We start from the raw sequence: 20,299 nt of genomic DNA, 5'->3' as shown, positions 1-20,299 counted from the left end.
GGGAAAACAAAGCAACTCACCTCAAATGAAATTTCAATGGCAACAACTAAAAACTAATATATGGTCAACATTATAAAAAGAAAGGAGGCTCCAATCTACTATGCGATCAAGAAGGAGACGAATAGAATAGCTGGTCAACTAAGGAAAAAAAATTGAGCTTATCACACATACATACAAGCCATTCAGCAGTTGAAGAAGAAAGGAAATTGAAGGCTACTCACACACACATGCTAGCTCGGACTAGTGATGAAGCAGAGGGAAATGACAGAGAAAGAAAAAATCTAGCTACTTACCAACTATAATGGATGAACAAAGATGAGAGAGGGCAGCAATGAGGACGATGTAGACCAATGGTGAGGAACAAGGAAACATGACCGACAAGGAGGAGGAGGAAGGGTTCAATAGTGAAGAAGAAGAGGAGCACAACGTTGGTGGAGAAGTAAGAAGTGGGAATGCTCTGTTTTTTTCCTCACCAAACAAAGATAAAAATTCAATCAAAGAAGTTTTGAAAAAATTGCAAGACAAAACATAAAGAAAATTACAAGAAAGGGCATAAGAAAAAATTATAAGAAAAGGCAAAAACATTTTCCTATAATTTAAAATGAAATAAAATTAAACTTTTACTAAGTAGAATTTGAACTCTTGATCTTCAAAAAATAATTACTAGTATAAGTTTCACTAAACTACCACTTTTTACTTGTGATAAAACTTATTTTTAAATAAAATATCTATTAGGAAAAAAATTTGTTTAATTTAAAATTTAAAGTCATTACAATATATAACCTCATAGTTATACTAATTTGAAATTTGAATATATAAAATCTACTAAACAGTCAATCTTTGTGGATGCCTTGTCTGTTTTTCTTGAAATTTTGATAGCATTGACACATAAATTTTTCAAGTAATACAAACAAGAACAAAAAAGCAAATGACTTTCTTTGATATCGTTATTAATTATAAGGTACATTCTATAAAAAAAAATGATGGTCCTTATTATAAAGGGAGAGTTACATCTTGGTCCCACACAAAAAATTAATTATTATAAAGTTCATTAACAACTGAACTAAAATCATTAACAACACAATCAGTTGTCAATGGCCTTAGTTTAGTTATCAATGAACTTTGTAGTAATTAATTTTCTTATGCAGGACTATAATGTAATTCTCCCTATTATAAATTACCAAGTGGGCATTGATTACATTTTTTTAAGCTTACCTTTGTATAATGTTTGAAGTAATGGCGGAGCCAAGATCTTGGGTCAAGGGGCAATGAAGGAGACAGAATCCTTTGTATAAGGAATACCTTTCTGTCTCTTATAAATTCACTATTTCTCTTTCATTCTTGCTTTTTCTTTGTTTCTTAATTTAACTTTTAATTGTAGACTTGTAAGTACAGTAAGCTAGTGAAAGATATTCAATAAGTTTACTCTTGAGTCTTGAATCTTAGCTCATCAATGCCTTTTTTCTAACCAGTCCCTAAGTAGTATTCAGGACGACGACGACGCAAGTCTAGTTTAGTGAAATTAGATTTTTTTTCTATTTTAAAAGGTTTAATAAATAATATTATTATTTAGGTATAGTAAAATTGTGGACTAATATTTATGAGGCTTTGAGTTAAGAAATTGAATAGATCTGAGCTAAAAAAGTAAGATTAAAATAGATTTAAAGTTTAAAATATGAAAATAAAGGAGTGTAAAGTATAATAAGTAGAGGGTGTAAAGTAAGATATGAAAACCCATACCACCAAACAAGTCATTTTTCCCAAGTATGCCCCCCTCAATTGATGTGGCTTGGCCACTGGTTTAAAGTGATTTTTCTCTATAGCTCCTCGGGATGTACTTTATAATTTTAAATATGAATAAATTTATAAAAGTATTTTTTAAATAAAATTAATGACTTAACCATTTTTCTTAATTTTTATACAATTAAATGTGCCTTAATAAAAACCGGAGGAAGAAGTAGATACTGTACATTGTGACATGTTCTATAATGATTATTCTCTTGATAATTTCCATGAAATTTCGGTTTTCTCCAATCTATGATATGAAAGTATAGGGAGAATCCGATGAAGTCTTCCATTGTTAACGGCTAAGCGGGGGTGATTTGTCCCCATCGTCAAAAGACCAAGTTAAGCTTGACTTTTTGTTGCGAATATTAATTATCACAGGCTTTGAAGTTAATTAGCAGCCATTTTTGATTTGCTGGACAATAAGTTTGTTACAAGAAAGAAATTTGTCATTTTAAAAGTTTATAAAACAATATTAGCATTAGGTATTATTTTATGAAAAAAATTGATAACCAATTCTATCCTTATTTGTACTACTTTTACTAGTAATTAGTAAGAGATAATTATGGAAAGAATGATAAAATAAATTAGGGGAATTAAGAATTCTTAATTTTTTAAAAAAAATTATGACATATCAATTGTATATCTGAATTCGAATTTAATGATAAACAGGCGAAAAAAAAAAAGAAAACGATAGCCGTAATGGCTCGCATCGTTCAATAAATTGCTAACGGGAATTTTTGCCATTGATCATTTAATGACGACTTTCGCAGTTAGCTCGAGATTCCTCTGACCATGTGGGGCAAATTACTGTCGCTAAGTTAGTTTTTCTTCTTCTTCTTTTTCGTTCCAAAGTGGAATTTAATTTCCTAAACTCATTGTGTCATTCTATTATTTTGAGTACATTTGGACCAAAAAAATAGGTGCTTTAACTCTTTAATTATGCGCTGTTAATCTATTACTTTCAGCAGAAACAATATAACATAACAAGTCAAACTCCTCCATGCATATTTTCTTCTGCATGAATAATTAAAGTCATTATACTATTGTTATATGAATAATTAGTTTCAATAAAAAAGTAAGGTGAATAACTCAAAATGAAGTCCGGAGAAAAAACTCAAAAAAAAAAAACAAAACAAAAAGAAAACAATTACTCTACATGGTTCTTTATTTTCCAACTTAATATATTGACAGCAACTTTGACTCTAATAAACAATGGAGATCATCTGCCATCACTAGTTATATATACTTGATTATACAGGCAATGTATCAATGTCCACATGGGAAAGTGATATTGTGGCAAAGAGATTTTTATGGTTATCTGCTCCATCATCCAACACAATATTGTTTTGTTTGTTTGTTGAATCTTCTTCAACATTTATGATTGTTATAGAACCTTCCTCTATTGGCCTAGTTCTTGTAAAACTACCACTCAGGAATTGTCGAATACACGTTTTTGCGAGCATAATAGGTTTTCGCCAAATACAACTTTCAGAGATTAGTAAAGCTAACAATGAAAGAATTCCGATTAACATGAACAAACCTGCAAAGCTATAAGTAGTGAGCCTGTTGGTACTCGAATCATCTAACGATGAAGGAGATAGGTCTCGGCCTTTATCGTTGTCACTGCTTCCAAAATATTTCTTCTCAATCCCATCCATTTCTATACTTTCTCGCACATGCAATATGGCTCTGGAGAAGTGCGAGGTTAAGTTACAGCCTTTGGGAAATGCATGAAAAATCATGCAAATAAATTGGCATGCATAATGGGGAGACGGAAATGGGAAAAGAAAAGAAAATTAAAGACATCACATCTTAATTTAATACATCAAAACTTTAGTTTATGAGTCATTATATTTTATTATATATTAGTTATTAAGTTTAATTTTATTTTTATGGGGGAAATTCTAATATTGGCTCTAGTTTACTCACACTTAAACATCCTAAAATCAAAAACAAAATTTAAACTGACTTTAAAATATAGAAGGGAACTCACAAAACCAAATCCATCATTGCGATGCCTAGTTTCGACCATGGCATGGTTGGAACCATAGTGTTTGAGGAAGACCTTGATGTAGGGAACTTCATCATAAATAGCATCAATACCACCTTTATTGCTTCCTTTATCTAAAGCCTCCTTATATTGTTCAATGGTGGAGTATTTTTTCACCCTTGATTTCTCAAAACTCAAAACTCTTCAATATGCTTCTAATAAATGAACCACCCTGGTATCCAACCTTAACATTGTGGTCATTCATAATGTCATACTCACTAGGGTAACGAGGTTGAAGCTAATGTATTGTCAAGATTGATGACAAGCATGCTGTATAACTTTGCATTAGCACAAATGCTAATATCACCACAACACAAGCACAAACCTAGAGCAATTCTTGGCCAATGATTCTCTTGCAAATAGCATAGAAATTTAAATCCAAAACAATATAATTAAAAAATGTGTATTTTAAGGCAAATTACACCAGATATGTAGTGGTGAAACGGAAACAAATCGTTTGCAAATAAAATTGAGATATATAGCAAGGTTTCAAACTCACTTTCAAAAAGAATTGCTTGTACTACAGGAAACCATAGAATTGAAACCCCACCAAGTTGGTTCTTACATGGTGAATTTTCAAGTCTGGAATCTTTCTTGACATCGCGTTCCATGAATAGTATGATACCTCCTATAAAAATACAGATGATGGCAATGGATAACCATAGATCTCAGCTAGAAGGTCGAACAAAAATCCACATATCTAACCATGGATCATGTCGAACCTTTACAAGTATCTTCACGTCAGATTGTGTCTATGGCAATGTAAAATCCACAAAGTTGGACCGATTTGCCATAATTGTCACATTTCCCACCACAGCATCATACTGATATATCATTAAAAAGATAAAGAAAGAATGAAAGAAGGGGAAAAATATATAATAAAAAAAGCAGTCATATATTAGAGTCAACGTCAACTTTCCAAAAAAAAAAAATGCACGTATAGATACAAGCTTGAGTAGTAATAACTCTCTAACCTTTCCTTTAGAAATCTGGTCAAGAAGCGCATTGTAATCCTCAACACAGCTTCCATCTTCGTTTGCGAAGGCTATATACTCCTCGGAAATATTGTGAAGGTAAGCTTTAAAAACCTCAATGGAATAGCCCTGAGCCTTCTTGACCTGACTCTTATTTCTAGAATCCAGTTCTAAATCCACGAAATCTGTTAAGCCAAATTTCTTAGGAACACCAACCGTCAACTTCTTGCTTCCCAGGAGTGAACCTGCATCATCACCTGCTCCAATCTGAGCTATTAACTGGACTATAAAAGAAGTCATGATAACGTATGAATTACAAGTGATTTTTTTGACCTGTCATCTTCGATGTAAGCTTCATATGACTGTGTCAACTTATGAATTACAAGTGATTTTTTTCCCTTTGGTCACCACAATTAACAAGAGACTTAATATTTGAACATGACTTGTTGAGACTTGGCTTCAAGCTAGCCTAAGCTAGCTTTGATGATTGAAGTCTTAATGTTCCAATCCAACAGCTTCCCTGAATAATGCTAGCCGGGACGAAATCAAGGAAGAAACTTCGAAATTTCGTCTCTCGATAAATATTTTTCTCGTTTCAAAGATGAATATAGCTTACTTATTTTTTAAAATAAAAATTTGAATTGTTTAAATTTAACTTATAGTATTTGAATTTTAAATTTTATTTTAAAATATTTTAAAATTGCAATATGAATACTGTGTTTTAATTAATATGGATTTATTTTTAAAAAATTACAATTAAAAGATAACATTTTAATCTCTTAATTTGAATTGAATTGACTAAATTAAATCAAAATAAAAGAAAGATGGGCACCATTCATTTTGGACCTAAACGGAATCATTAAGTGGTGCGATTGAGTGCATGCATGGGGTGCGAGTAGTATGAACGGCAACGTTTTCTTTTCATTTTTTAATTATTAAACCACTCAATATCTGGAGTCACTTAGAACTGTGACTCGTTTAAGGTAGTGTTTGGTTTAAGAAAAAAAAATGTTTTAATGACTACTTGTTTAGTTAGAGAAGGTGGTAGGGAAGATGAAATATTTCAATGATTTTTGTTTGGTTTAAAAGAGGATTCCTCCCCTCCAATTTTCTTAACCAAACAACTTCTCATCCTCCCGGGAAAACCTTTGTCCTAAATTAAAACTAAGTTTTGTCAATATTCTAGAGAAGTTGAATAATGATTGAACAACGACATTTTGAGGACTCGAGGCTTGAACAGGAACAGGAGAGAAAATGTCTCGAGTTTCTTCATTGTTTAGTTAGGGGGACCTTCGTGACACTGTTATTGCAAGGTGACGTGGTCTTTATATAGATTTGTCTTGCTAATTTCCATAACATTTCGGTTCTCGTAAGTATGATGCGACAACTTACGATGACTTTGAGTCATCTGAAAGTGAAAAGGGAGAGTACGAAGTGCCTTCAATTGTTAACGCGGGCAATTTGTCTCCGCAGACAAACCAAAGACGATCTTGACTTTCTGTAGCCAACATTTAATTATCGAATACTTTAAAGTATTTTGCCCCTTGGAATAAAAGGAGATACTAAAGTACAAACAGAACTTGAACAAAGTTGCAAGATCGACGCACCCTAGTTATCCAGATTCATCAAAACCTTATCCTTGAGGAGGAATGATTGAAGAAACGGGAGTATTAAAAATCCATCATATCTCAATTATACCTATTATTGAAATTTTTGGAAATATTAATCATTGGCCAATATAATTTAATAATTTTTAGTTTTTTTCATAAGATGTATATATTTCGCACTCTTTTTATTTGCTGCTGGTCCATTAGTTGCAGAAACATTAATATAATGGCCAAATAATTAATTAAATCCACTATACACTATTTCTATGCATATGTATTTTTGTCAATGAGAAAGTAATGAAAATAACTACCAAACAAAAGGAAAAAAATGTTTAATTACTTAAACAGGCAACGTTTAATTATCTGCTAGAACTTCTGATCCAATATATTCTGCGCGTGTATAACATTCTTTGTCATCCTTTATTGTTGTTGGAGAACCTTCCTCTAATGGACTGATTCTTTTAGAGCTCCGACTGAAAAATTGTTGGCTATAAGTCTGCGCGAGCATGACAGGTTTTCGCCAAATATGACATTCAGAGACTAGCAAAGCTAACAGTGAAAGAATTCCAATGACCATGAACAAACCTGCAAAGCTGTAAGCTGTAAGACTGGGACTCGCATCATTTGATGATGATGAATTAGATAGTTCTTGGTTTTTATCATCATCGCTGCTTCCAAAATATGTCTCCTGAATGCAGTCCATTTCATTACTCTCGCTAATATTTAATATGGCTTTAGAAAAGTGCGGGGTTAGCGTGGAGCCCTTGCGAAATGCCTGAAAAATTATTCAAAATGATTCAACAGACATGTCAACAAACGGCTATGCAACCTTAATTATTGATGGGAAAAGAAGAGAAGAAACAAATTAAAGTATCTACTGCTGTTACGACAACAACACTGGCTAATTAACAGTTAATTAGGATGGTATTTGGATGGATGAATTTGGACTTGGATTTAAAATCTCACATTTAAAAATATTTGTTTAGATCGTGTAAAAATTTTCAAAGGCAAAGAGAGACAAACTAGAATTTAAAGCGAGATTGGAAATGTAAATCGTTTGCCTCTATTATTCATTTGAGAGACTAGAAGAGAGATGAGGGTGATAATTGATCTCTATTATTCATTTGGTGAGAGATGAGAAGAGAGATAAGGGTGACAGGGACATCAACCATAAAAACATGAAAAGAATGAAAGAATTTAAATGGCTAGAATTTTAAATATTTAAGGTACAAAAGAAATTTAAAATTATGAAGAAATTATAATAAGAAATGGATTTGAAAATTAATAGATTTTTATGTATTCAAATGAGGAATTTGGCAACAATTCAAATCCCCATTAATTCAAATGCAATAGAAGTATGATTTAGATTTGTTTTAAATATAAATTCAAATTTTAAAATAAAATATAGAAATAGTGAAAGTAAATTTTTTATTCTAATTTTTTAAAAAAACTTAAAAATATAAAAAATAAGTATAGAATTTAAACCGAGGACAAGATTAGAGATAAAAACTCACAAAACCAAATCCACCAGCATGGTGCCTAGTTCCAACCACGGCATAATTGGAGCCATAATTCTTGAGGAAAGCCTTAAAGTAGGGAGCTTCATCAAAAATAGCATCAACACCACCTTTACGACTTCCTTTATCTAAAGCCTCCTTATAGTCTTTAATGCTAGCGTAGCTCTTCACCCTTGACCTATCGATCTTCAAGCCATTGATCAATAAGTCTCCCACAAATGAACCGTGATTGTATCCAACAATAATGTTGGGATCTTCTGTAACATCGTTCTCACTAAGGTACCGAGGTTGCAACTGATGTATTGTCAAGATCGATGATAAGCTTGCTGTGTAGCTTTGCATAAGCACAAATACCAGTATCAACCACATCACCAGCACAAACCTTGAACAATTTTTGGCCAGTGATTCTCCTGCAAATATTAACAAAAAGAAAGCTAAATACAATAAAGCGAATATCAAGGACACAAGAGATAGAGAACAAGATTTAGTACTCACTTTCAGGAAAAATTGCCTGTACAACAGGAAACCACAGGATAGAAATCCCATTGAATTGTTTCCTACATGGTGCATTTTCATGCGTTGAATCTTTGTTGACATTACGTTCCATGAATAGTAAGATACCTCCGATAAAAGTAGAGATTATGGCAATGGACAACCAAAGACTCCAACTAAATGGTCGTACAAAAATCCACATATTCAACCGTGGATCATGTCGAACTTTCACAAGCATCTTCACATTAGAATGCGTATATGGTAACGTAAAATCAGCATAATTCAACCGTTTTGCCAAAATCGTCACATCTCCCACCACAGCATCATACTATTTATTAATAAAAAAAACAAGGGAGAGCCAGATGTTGAAGTTAATGTCTTTGTGTGTATTGATGGTAATTATACCAAATAGAATGAAGAATAAATTCATCAGAACACGATGCAAATATAATGAAGAACATTGCTATGCAAGTTTGAAAAACTCTGTACATGCACTCGCTTGACCGATATGGAGTGATGCGGTCATACGGTCCAGAATTTTTCATAAAATCTGATGATCATGATTACACGATTGAGGGAAATGTGATTCGACATGGGCAAGATGTTGAATAAAATTTTTTGACTCTTGAAAAGAGTTAATTATATGTATATAGCTCCATATATATAACTCATCATTTTTCCTTAAAAATATTAAATATTCATATCAATCTCTATTAAAAATTTAATTATTAAAGTAACGGACCCAACTCGATTTTTTTTTATCAGCTCAATATATATATGTCAAGCTCAAACCAACATGAACCATTGAAATAGATCTCTTAACTTGCACTAGTACTGAATTGAAGAGAGAGAAGGAGGAACCCGACCCCTATATATGAAACCCATGGGCATAGAGACGTAGCACATGCTTTTCTCTCTAATTCAGCAACGATACAGTACATTTGAGATCTTGATAATATCAATAGTAATATGTACAAGACTGTACAGCAACTAACCTTTCCTTCGAAAATCTGGTGGACAAGTGCGTCGTAATCCCCAGCACTGTTTCCCTCTTCGTCTACAAAAGCTCTATACTCGAACGAAATATTGTAATTCGAACGCTTAAGGTAGGCTATTGTGGCATCGAAGACGTTAATAGAATAGCCCCCAACCTGGACGACCTGATTGCTATCAGAAGAATTGAGTTGTTGTACATCCACAAATTGGGTGTAGCCTGATTTATAAGGAAGTCCAATGATCAGCTTCTTCCCTCCCAAGAGTGACCCTGCATCATCTTCTGCTTCAGTCGGAGCTATTAACAGCACACCACAAGAACAAGAAATCATAAGGAGGAAGCCATAGCAGTAGCGATTTGGGCATGCCATCTGACAGAAGTGCTGCGTCTGCGGTAAGAAAATGAAGAAATTAAGAAGCTAGCTTGTTAGTTTTGAGTTCTTAATCATTGCTGTCACTTTATTTATATGGTTTTTTCCTATGCACTTGTTAGATGATGTCGGTGATTAATCACGAGAGACTTCGCTTGAAAAAGTCTAAGCTTACTTTGATTGATTCAAGCCTGAAACGTTTCAGTTCACATGCATTTAGGAGATTTCTCAGCAACTTCGGTGTATCTAATTTGAGAATTTCACAGAAATTGATTAGTTGATTTTTAGTGAGCAAATACAAAAGAGAGTAGAAACTACTAGTTAGAATTGAAACGGTACCACAGAGAAGGCGGTGCAATTCAGTGCGAGTTGTTAGAGGAGGGTATGAACGGCGACTTTTTAGGAGTAGATGTATGAAGCTTCCCTTTGCGGCTATCTCTTCGTCCTCCTTTTTGATCTTGGAATCAACTGTAGTATACATGTCAACGTTAAGACTTGAGAGAGATCAAGCGATTCTGGAGACAGGGTGATCATTGACATTGAACGGAAGCGGAATCTGAAATTCCTACCAAACTGCCTTTGACCAGTCAGCGTTGAGAAGGACTGAATATCCGAGTCCGAGGACATCGAAAGCAAAACGAAACTGATTATTATATTCGGGGCAATTTTTTTTTTTAGCAATTTTTTTGTAATTCCGTCAAATTGAATTTCTTTTTTGGGCCAAGCCGTCAGATTAAATTGAAGCGCCCGCGCGCACTTGATTGAAGGTAGCTAAAGTGTCGTGGCTTGTGATCATTGGTCAATATTTAAATCTTATTCTCCAAGACTTAAATATTATTTTCATCCTATTTATAAATTACTTTTAATATTTTTATTAAAATAAAAAAATTAAATTTCATTAATGTTATTTAAAAATTAAATAAATGTTTAACTTTATTCTCATTAAATATATGTACCTTAAAAATAATAAAATACCTCATCATTTAATAACATTCTCTCCCAACATTTAACTGAGGCAATAAAGAGTAAATGTAAATACAATATTTAACGCCTGATACCACCTAGATTGAATGTTTTAGGCCTTTGTATGCTTTCGTATAGCTAGAGATTAGATCCTTGGTGTCGCCAGTTAATTGGGTTGGCTAGGTTAACTAATACGAATATGACTTCTATTTTCCAAAATAGCAGGGCGTTGGGTCTCGCTGGATTTTACTTTTTGATGTTTTTCTTAATTTCTTTGTTTCAATATTTCAATGTGATTGAGATAACAAAAAAAAACGGAAAAAGAAAAGAAAAACTTGTTGCAGTTATATATTCTGACCAATACAATAGTCTGTGATCTCTCTGCCTCGTTCTCTACTTTTTTCTGAGGATATTCACACCATCTTCACATACAACATCTTCTCCAATGGTAAAACCTTCTTCATCAACATTTAATTTCCTCTTGTAGTAAAACTAGTTGTAGAACTTAAACTCAGGAATTGTTGGCTACATGTTTTTGCTAGCATAACGGGTTTGTGCCAAATACAGCTTTCAGAGACGAGTAAAGCTATCAATGAAAGAATTCCAATTACCATGAATAAACCTCCAAAGCTATAAGTGGTGAGACTGGGACTCACGTCGTTTGATCATAGGTCTTGGCCTTCATCAATATCATTACTTCTTCCAAAGTATTTCTTCTCAATCCAATCCATTTCTTTACTCTCTTACATTTAATATGGCTCTAGAAAAGTGCAACGTTAAGTTGGAGCCCCTTGGAAACGCCTGAAATTTTATATGAATGTTTGGACAGACATGTTAAAATGGCGCTATCGTACTCTCTCTACCTGACACTATTTTCAATTCTATTTATAAATCAATTTCAACATATTTTATCAAAATAAGTAAAAATCTTAAACCTTTATCTTAAAATTTAATAAGTTTAATTTCCACCTCTACTCTTGAGAAAAATAATTATTTTTAATAATTTTTCTTAACATTTAATAAAAGTAAAATGATAAAGATAAACATAGAAAATAATGAAATGCCCTAATATGATCAAAATTAATCTTCTTTCTCTACCCTATAAATAGGATAGGGAATAAGTATGTTGGCTAAAACTCCAATTTTATTTATATCTTACTTTCAATATGTTTTACTGAAATCAAGAAATATTTAAATTTATTAACTCTTCTTAAAAATTTATTAAATTTTAATTTTACTCCTATTAGATACACACACTTTCATAATGAAATACTCCCTCCATTTTTTATTATAAGAGAAATTATTATATGCCTCCTTGTTTAATAAACAAATTACACATTTTAATAAGCATTTATCACATTTTCTCCAAATTACACCTCATAAAGTCAATATTTATTTTCACAAAAAAAACTAACAAACTTCATCCTATGAATACTCCCTTAATCCTTGATATAAGATAAAATTGACAAACTTTATCCGCGTTTATTAAAAAATATTAGTTATAACTTTAAAATTATAAAAAAAATACGTAACTTTTCCTTTTTTTTTACTTTTCCTTTTAATTAATGAATAAATTGTTATTTAGGAATTCAAATAACAATAAATATAAAAAGGGTAAGTTTATCAAAAAAAATTAAAAATGATAAACTTGAAAAAACATTTATTACTTTAACTTCGTCCTATGTTTAGGACAAAAAACCTTTCAAACTTCATTTTATATATATTTAAGGACCGGAGTGTTTAAAAACACGGGGGCTATTTTCTTTCACCAACGTTTAATAGAGCTAAAAGGAAAATCTAATTGTAAAGCCAATGTCATGTTTTATAAATAAGATTAAAATATGGGTTCAATTAAAACGAAGAGGGATTGAAACTCACAAAACCAAATCCATCAATGCGGTCCCTGGTTCCAACCATGGCATAATTGGAACCATACTGCTTGAGGAAGATCTTAATGTATGGAACTTGATCAAAAATAGCATCGACGCCATCTTTATGACTTCCTCTGTCTAATGCCTCTTTATATTCTTTAATGTCAGAGTAATTCTTAACCATGGACCTATCAATCTTCAAGCGATCGACCAATAAACCTCCGACGAATGAGTCACGGTGGTCCCCAACATTAATGTTAGAGTCCATTATAACGTCATTCTCACAAGGGTAACGAGGTTGCAACTCATGTACTGTCAATATTGATGACAAGCACGCTGTGTAGCTTTGCATTAACACAAAAGCTAGTATCATCCACATCACCAATACGAACCTAGAACAATTCTTGGCCAATTAATAATCTCCTGCAAATCAAATAATAATAAATTTTTAAATTTGAATTTTACTGAAGGAATAGTACTATAATTTATTATAGTCACTTCATTTTATTTTGAAAACTTATGCAAACATTTAATGTAGAAAAGGCTTAAGACTCACTTTAAGGAAGAAATGCTTGAACAATGGGAAACCACAGGATGGAAATCCCATTCAGTTTTTGGCTGCTTGGAGATTTTTCAAGTCCTGAATGTACTTTAACCTTACGTTCCATGAACAATATGCTACCTCCAACAAAAATACAGGCAATGGCAAAGGACCACCACAAATCCCAGCTAAAAATCGTACAAAAATCCACATGTCCAACCGTGGGTCATGTCGAACTTTCACAAGCATCTTCACATCTGCCTTTGCATATGGTAACGTAAAATCCACATACTTTGACCGATTTGCCACAATCGTCACATCTCCAACCACAGCATCGTACTGTTCAATATTAAAAGGAGAGTTAATTAATGCCTTCTTATGTATAAAGTGCAGATACCTATTCTAACGAGTAAGCCTCGTTTTTAATATCAGGTTTCACTACTCTCTATTTCAGTAATCCAAATAAATAAATATCCTTGTTCCACAAACTAGCCAGGCCCAAGCCAAACTCTCGTGGCAATAAGATCTTATGTATGCAAAGAAGATTGAACGGGTGTATATATATATATATATATATATGTATATATCTAACCTTCCCTTCAAAAATCTGGTAGAGGAGTGTGTCGTAATTGCCGGCACTGTTCCCATCTTCATTTACGAAAGCTTCAAACTCGTAAGAAATCTTGTGCTGTAAACTCTAAAGGTAAGCTATTGTGGCATTGAAAACGTCAATGGAATAGCCCGTAGCCTTGAAGACCTGATTCTTGTTAGAAGAATTGAGTTGTAAATCCACAAACTCAGTGAAGCCTGATTTCTTATGGACTCCGATTATCAACTTCCTCCCTCCTAGCAGTGGACCTGCATCATCATCATCATTATGGCCTGCTCCAATCTGATGAGCTATTAACAACACAACACAAGAAGTCATCAGGAAGCCAAAACAATAGAAATTAGGGTTTGCCATCTATATGTGCCTGAAAACGAAGGAATTAAAGTTAAGTGGCTAGTTTTAGTTCCTGCAGCTACCTTTATATATAGCCGACATCACCATGCCGATAGATTCATTTATTTAATTGTTCTTATGAATTGAAGAGAAATTGTATGTTGAAGACCAATGTTATAATACTTTCAGTTGCTAAAAGTGACAATTTCGAGGAAGTTCAGCAGTGTGGTCCCTTGCCTGTTAAATGAAAGCTTCTTGCCATATTGTGGAATGACTTGACCGTCAAGAGCTCCTAAATTGCTGGCGGGGACCACATTAGAATACACGCGCGCGCGCACTAGGTCTCGATCTCTAGTAGCGTAAAGGTTAAGAAACGACTATAATATACACTTGTCATTTGTCAAATCTTTAAAAATAAGACTTATGTTTATAATAAAAAATTAATAGGGTTGAAGTTCAATTTTATCACTGTATTTTTTTTAAGTGCTGGGCATCTTATATTTTTAAGTGGAATAATTTTATTTCAAAATTATTTTTCGAAGGAACAAAAACACCCTTCCATTAATCAACCATTAATTTTTCATTTTCTGTTGATGTGACATGTGTATGGGGCCTACATATAGTGAAATCTAAGACTTTGATCACATTCTTTAGTGCTAATTTACCTCTAAATTTTTTTAAAAGCACTAAATACCTTAAAATCTTTTTCTAGGAGTGTTTGATACCCTAAAATTTTGTTAAAAAAATTTAATAAATATTATTAAATATTAACTATTTTAATATTTAATAATTTAAATATTACTATTTAAAACATTCCACCACCGAATTTAATATTATGATATTTTACAATTTTGTATTAAAAATGAAGTAAATGAACCTTCAAGTTAATGAAGGAATTTTTTTCTTTTCATCTCTCCATTTTTCTATTGTTACATAATTTTTTTAGCATATTGATGAAATATGCGATATCTTTCAAATAAATAGTTTTTTTGTCATATTATTGATCCCGATTTATGATGTTTATAATTTTATTATTAACATTGCAATGTACATAGAATATTAAATTTGGATAATGTAATATTTTGGAGGAAGATCATTAGTTGACCAAAAAAGTTAAGAAACTTAATCAATATTAAAAATATAAGTAAATTTTGACATATATAAAAGATGTAACAGTTTGGGTACTGTATCACAAAGAAGATTGAAGATCGATATATAAAAAATAAAAAGTCATCTATAAAGTTATAACATACTAGCAAAAATAATATTTAAACATAAAAAATATTAAATTGGGTGGTGTAATGTTTTAAATAATAATATTTAATTTTATTAAATATTAAAATACTTAATATTTTAATAATATTTATTCAATCTTGTTTTAACAAGATTTTAGGGTGCCCAACACTCTTAGAAACAAACTTTAGAGTGTTTAACGTTCCTAAAAAAGAGTTCAGGTGCAAATTAGTACAAAAAATATGATTAAAATCTTACATGTCACTATGCGTGGACTCCACGCACATACCATGTCAGTGAAAAATGAAAAAATTAATAGTTTGATTAATAGAAGGAGGTTTTTGCTCTTCCAAAAAATAGTTTAAGAGTAAAATTGTCCATTTAAAAGTATGGAGTGCCTAACACTCATAAAAAATAAGTATCGGGGTAAAATTAAACCTAAATCCAAACTAATATTATATACAAAAATAATGTTTTTTGGTTATACTTTAAACAACTATCTTCTCCTATCCTAAATGTAAAATTAAATCTATTTGAAGATATTGATTTGGTTCTAAATATAAGGTTTCATTCTTTCTTGTTTCTTATATTTAGTTGTTTGAGTACAAATGAACTTAAATTAATATAAGAAATCTCACATTGGATAAAACTAAGCTTAATAGTACTATAAAATAAAAGGGAATAACTTATAAATTTAAACCTTGAGGTTTTAAGTCAACATATGATGTTTTTTTGCCATTCTTGCTTATTTGTACTCCCACCATTTATGTCCAATTTAAGACCGAAAAGAGTATTTATGGAGATGAACTTTCTTGTGATATGGTGAATTTTTTAATTAAATATAAAATTTAAAAATGACATCGTTTACTACGTAAGGAAGATAATTAAGAGTCTAAATACATGAACCATGACTTCAAATAGCTTTGAGCCAGCTAGCTTTGGTTGATTCAAGACTTCACTCCTCACTACTGTTCCAACACTGGCTGATGGTTAGTGTGCCGCACACACTCAACCTACAAATTGCAAGTTCGAACTGGCAGACCAAAAAAAAAAAAAACACAAAAGAAAACAAAAGAAAACATTGAGGATCGTCCAGAAAATTAGAAATTGAATAGATATTTCGTCTTTAATTTTTTTATACTTCTTAAAAATGTATACGACGGTAAGCAGATTGCATTTTATTACACATTTACTTTTCGAAAGTAATAAATATTAAAATAATCTAAATAAAATTTGAATCTTTCAAATCTAAGACAAAATCATGTAATATTAAAATGTGCGTATTATAATAAATACAATTTATATTTAAAATATAAAATATTGAAATTTATTAATATTCAAATTTGAGATATTTCTAAGAAACTACATTATATCGATCTATTAATATTTTCACAATATTCGACTAAATTGATTTCATAAACAAATGTGAGTGCAGGAGAAAATAGTCGAAATTCCAAGTTCCTTGGGCCATTTACCCGTCAAAGGGTGCAGTTAACCGCTCACCTTGGACTGGTTCGTGTATTGAATCGCATTGATTTAATTACTCAACTGTATTCAAGTTATAGTTGCCAGTCTGAATTAAAATAATATATGTTAAAAATATGTATGAAAATAAAAATATTTTAGATAATATTTAATTTATTTATATTATTATTATTATTATTATTATTATTATATGTCAAATTTGAAGTCAATTGCACCACCATCATAATAAAACTATTTATTTTCCATTTTGAATCACCAAAATAATCAAATATTGCATTAATTATCTAATTAAACCAATACAAGCTTCTATTATACACACACACACACACACATAATGCAAGAGACAAACCAACAACGAAACAAATAAAAATACAAAATAACATAATTTTAATTTGGATTATTGAGAATTGGCTTTTTTAAAAAATAAAAACTAAAAAACAGTCACTTTTTTGCCAGTTATGGTATTGTTCTGGAACGGACTAAGCGTCGATTCTGGTTGGCCTAGTTGGATTTTGAGAACTTTGTGCAGAACCCTTTCCCATTTGACTTATTTTTTCAGAACATCGAGTCAACAATGTTTTGCTACAAGCTTTTGCCAACATGATAGGGTTTCTCCAAACACCACTTTCTGAAACCAGCAAAGCCAAAACTGTAAGGCCTCCTATCACAATGAACAAACCTCCAAAACTATATGTGGTGAGACTAGTTCTGGTATTGTCAGACGACAACATCATCTGTTCTTGGAGTTCATCGTCCACGTCACTACTTCCAAAATATTTCCTTTCAATCTGCTCCATTCCGTCACTTTCAGTGATATTTAATATGGCTCTTGAAAAGTACGAGGTTATGTTGGAGTCTTTTGGAAATGCCTGAAGACAGAGTGCAAACTGTTAAAAGTTGGAACAATGAAGGCTTTCGGATATGTTGATGCAAAATCTCAAGTTTATCACTAAAAATCATTTGTCCAGTCATTAATTCATATATACTAGATTTGTTTCCCGTACATTAGACATTCAAAAAATTATCCCCCCTTTGGCTCTAAGAAGAATCTCCCCCACAGTTCTCAATATAAGACTTTACTTTTTGTCTATATAAAACATTAATTTTTTTACTAAATATATTTTGATTTAATATTTCTTGACTAATAACTAAAAACAACTTCATCTGATTAATAAATTTGATCGAGGTTAATTTTCAAATTTTACAAAAATTAACTTATTTTAACCAACTTCCTTAATTTATGTAAAATAATAAATAGATGTTTATAGAAAAGACCAAAGGGAATAATTGGCATTATATGTAAAATTTAAAGTATGACTTATAATTATTTTGTTTTTTTGCGTGAAAATTTTATATTTTATATTGGTATTTGAGATTTGAATAATACTCATAATGATATTAAAGTAGGGAAAGAAACTCACAAAACCAAAACCACCAGTGCGATAGCTGAGGCCAAACATGCCATAACTAAGACCAGATTCTTTGAGGAAGACCTTAATATAAGGAGCTTCATCAAAAATAGCATCTACACCACCATTTCCGCTTCCTTTATCTAACGCATCTTTGTATTCTTCGATGGTGCGGAAAGACTTGAGTCTTGATTCATCGAAGTTTAAGCGACCCACCAATAAATCTCTGACAAATGAGTCACGTTGGTATCCAATGTTAATTTGTGGATCTCTTACGAGATCATCAAAACCAAGGTAACTAGGCTGCAACTGATCTACTGTCAATATTGATGACAAGCTTGCTGTGTAGCTTTGCATGAGGATGCATGCTAATATCAACCACAACATCAACACAAACCTTGAGCAATTCTTCACTAATGACTCTCCTGCAAAAAATTTTAAAAAAATACAGTAAGTACTAATACATCGTGCATGTAAGATTATGCTTCTATAAATTTCAAATTAAACTAGAATAAAATTTACTTTCAGGGAGAATCGCATGTGATAAAGGAAGCCACAAGATCGACACTCTATTGATGAGTTGTCCTCTTTGATGTGGAATTTCAAGTCCTTCATTCTTATTAGCATTACGTTCCATGAACCATAGAGTGCCTCCTATGAAAATACTGAACATGACGATGGACAGCCAAAGATCCCAGGTAAAAGGTCGGACGAAACTCCACATGTTGGAGTTTTGATCTTGTCGAACTTTTACAAGCATCTTTACACCTGACTCCGCATATGGTAATGTAAGGTCTACATAATTTGATCGATTCGCCACAATCGTCACATCTCCCACAACAGCATCATACTTTTCATGACAACGACGAATCAAATATTAAATTTAATGTTGTCTTCGTGTGAACCACGGCACATATTAATCATTAAGACAGAAAAAGGAAGGAATTAATTAAATAGGGTAATTGTGTCTGACCTGTCCTGGAATATTTCTAAGTAGTGTGTCGTAGGTTCCTGCGCTGTCTCCATGGTCATTTACAAAAGCCCTAAACTCAAAAGAAATATTGAAGCCTGTGCTCTGAAGATGAGATACTGTGGCATTAAAAACCTCGATGGAGAAGCCTGTGACCTTCACCAACTGTCTCTTATCACTCGGATTCACTTGTGCGTCTACAAATTGAGTGAAACCAGGTTTCTTAGGCACACCAATTATCAACTTCTTTCCACCCAATAGTGGGACTGCACCATCACATGTTCTAATAAACTGAGCGATGAATAAAACGATAAAAGAAATGAGGTAGACGTAGTCATAGTAAGTGGACTTTGGTTTTGCCATATTTGTCATCTGAGGCACACTATATTAATTTGACCAGAAACGAAGGAATCGAAAACAGTGACTTGGTTTGATTTCAAGTTCTCATACGAAGTCTATGTGTTATAAATACAACAGCGAAGGGAAGTACGGCCCTTATTAATTAATTCAATATTCTTTGTCTTAAGCCAAACATGGTAATTTTTGAGGTCAGACAGACTGCAATGAAGCAAAAAATAGGATCTATAATTGGTTGGACAGTTACGCACGCTTCTTAATTAATTTGCCCAGCGGACCCCAATTATTGTGGAAGATATCTGTTAATTTGTAGGATAATATATGTGTGTGGTTTAGTTTTGAGGACCATTTGATGGAACTGCGAGAAACATACAAATGAAAAGTCCTTCCTGTAGATGACACTCAAGTTAAATAGTATGTTAAAACATAAGATTTCGTATTTTGTTGCTTGTGAGAATTGCTTTGAATTATAAGGTAAATATATATAGCAAGGGTACCCCTTGTTTATTTTTAATGTGAACTTTTAAATTCATTTCAAACCGTCCGTTTGGCTCGGATTATACAATAATTATTTCTCTTCACTTTTTTGCATGTGCACTGGATATCCAGAATCATTTAGACCTTACCTAATCCAAATCCAGCCATGTCAGACAACACTGACAGCAAGCTCTTCTAACAAGTATTTAACGTTACATGGTTTCATATCTAAGACTCAAACTCAAGACTTTTGATTAA

The 20,299-nt window shown here is 32.2% G+C and overlaps 2 protein-coding genes across 2 annotated transcripts; both read right to left on the bottom strand.

The window, feature by feature from the left end:
* Window positions 1–6,774: 6,774 nt before the first annotated feature.
* Window positions 6,775–10,419, bottom strand: LOC129319703 (glutamate receptor 2.8-like). Its single transcript, XM_054964786.1, has 7 exons — window positions 10,362–10,419; window positions 10,132–10,260; window positions 9,968–10,038; window positions 9,424–9,810; window positions 8,432–8,756; window positions 7,934–8,346; window positions 6,775–7,194 (listed from the first exon to the last, which is right to left on the bottom strand). Exons 1-7 carry the CDS (start codon window positions 10,417–10,419, stop codon window positions 6,775–6,777), a joined length of 1,803 nt encoding a protein of 600 aa, XP_054820761.1.
* Window positions 10,420–17,307: 6,888 nt separating this feature from the next.
* LOC129319702 (glutamate receptor 2.7-like) lies at window positions 17,308–19,570 on the bottom strand. The gene is made up of 4 exons (XM_054964785.1): window positions 19,211–19,570; window positions 18,760–19,087; window positions 18,250–18,662; window positions 17,308–17,697 (listed from the first exon to the last, which is right to left on the bottom strand). The coding sequence occupies exons 1-4, from the start codon at window positions 19,568–19,570 to the stop codon at window positions 17,308–17,310; spliced, it is 1,491 nt and encodes a 496-aa protein (XP_054820760.1).
* Between the last annotated feature and the right edge of the window lie 729 nt (window positions 19,571–20,299).

This window comes from Prosopis cineraria, unplaced genomic scaffold (genome assembly GCF_029017545.1).
Source record: "Prosopis cineraria cultivar Desert tree isolate PC_DT_omini unplaced genomic scaffold, ASM2901754v1 PC9, whole genome shotgun sequence".
NCBI classification, from domain to species: domain Eukaryota; kingdom Viridiplantae; phylum Streptophyta; class Magnoliopsida; order Fabales; family Fabaceae; genus Prosopis; species Prosopis cineraria.
Note: the sequence above shows the minus strand (reverse complement) of the source record. Positions and strands in the feature narration are given on the sequence as shown.

Excerpts from the sequence above, each read along its gene's own strand:
- LOC129319703 (XM_054964786.1), bottom strand. The coding sequence starts at position 10,419 with ATGTCCTCGGACTCGGATATTCAGTCCTTCTCAACGCTGACTGGTCAA. Across the intron at positions 8,347-8,431 it reads ACAGGCAATTTTTCCTGAAA|GAGAATCACTGGCCAAAAAT; the intron begins GTGAGTACTAAA and ends TAATATTTGCAG. Across the intron at positions 7,195-7,933 it reads ATGCTGGTGGATTTGGTTTT|GCATTTCGCAAGGGCTCCAC; the intron begins GTGAGTTTTTAT and ends ATAATTTTTCAG.
- LOC129319702 (XM_054964785.1), bottom strand. The coding sequence starts at position 19,570 with ATGGCAAAACCAAAGTCCACTTACTATGACTACGTCTACCTCATTTCT. Across the intron at positions 19,088-19,210 it reads TTAGAAATATTCCAGGACAG|TATGATGCTGTTGTGGGAGA; the intron begins GTCAGACACAAT and ends TGTCATGAAAAG. Across the intron at positions 18,663-18,759 it reads ACATGCGATTCTCCCTGAAA|GAGAGTCATTAGTGAAGAAT; the intron begins GTAAATTTTATT and ends AATTTTTTGCAG.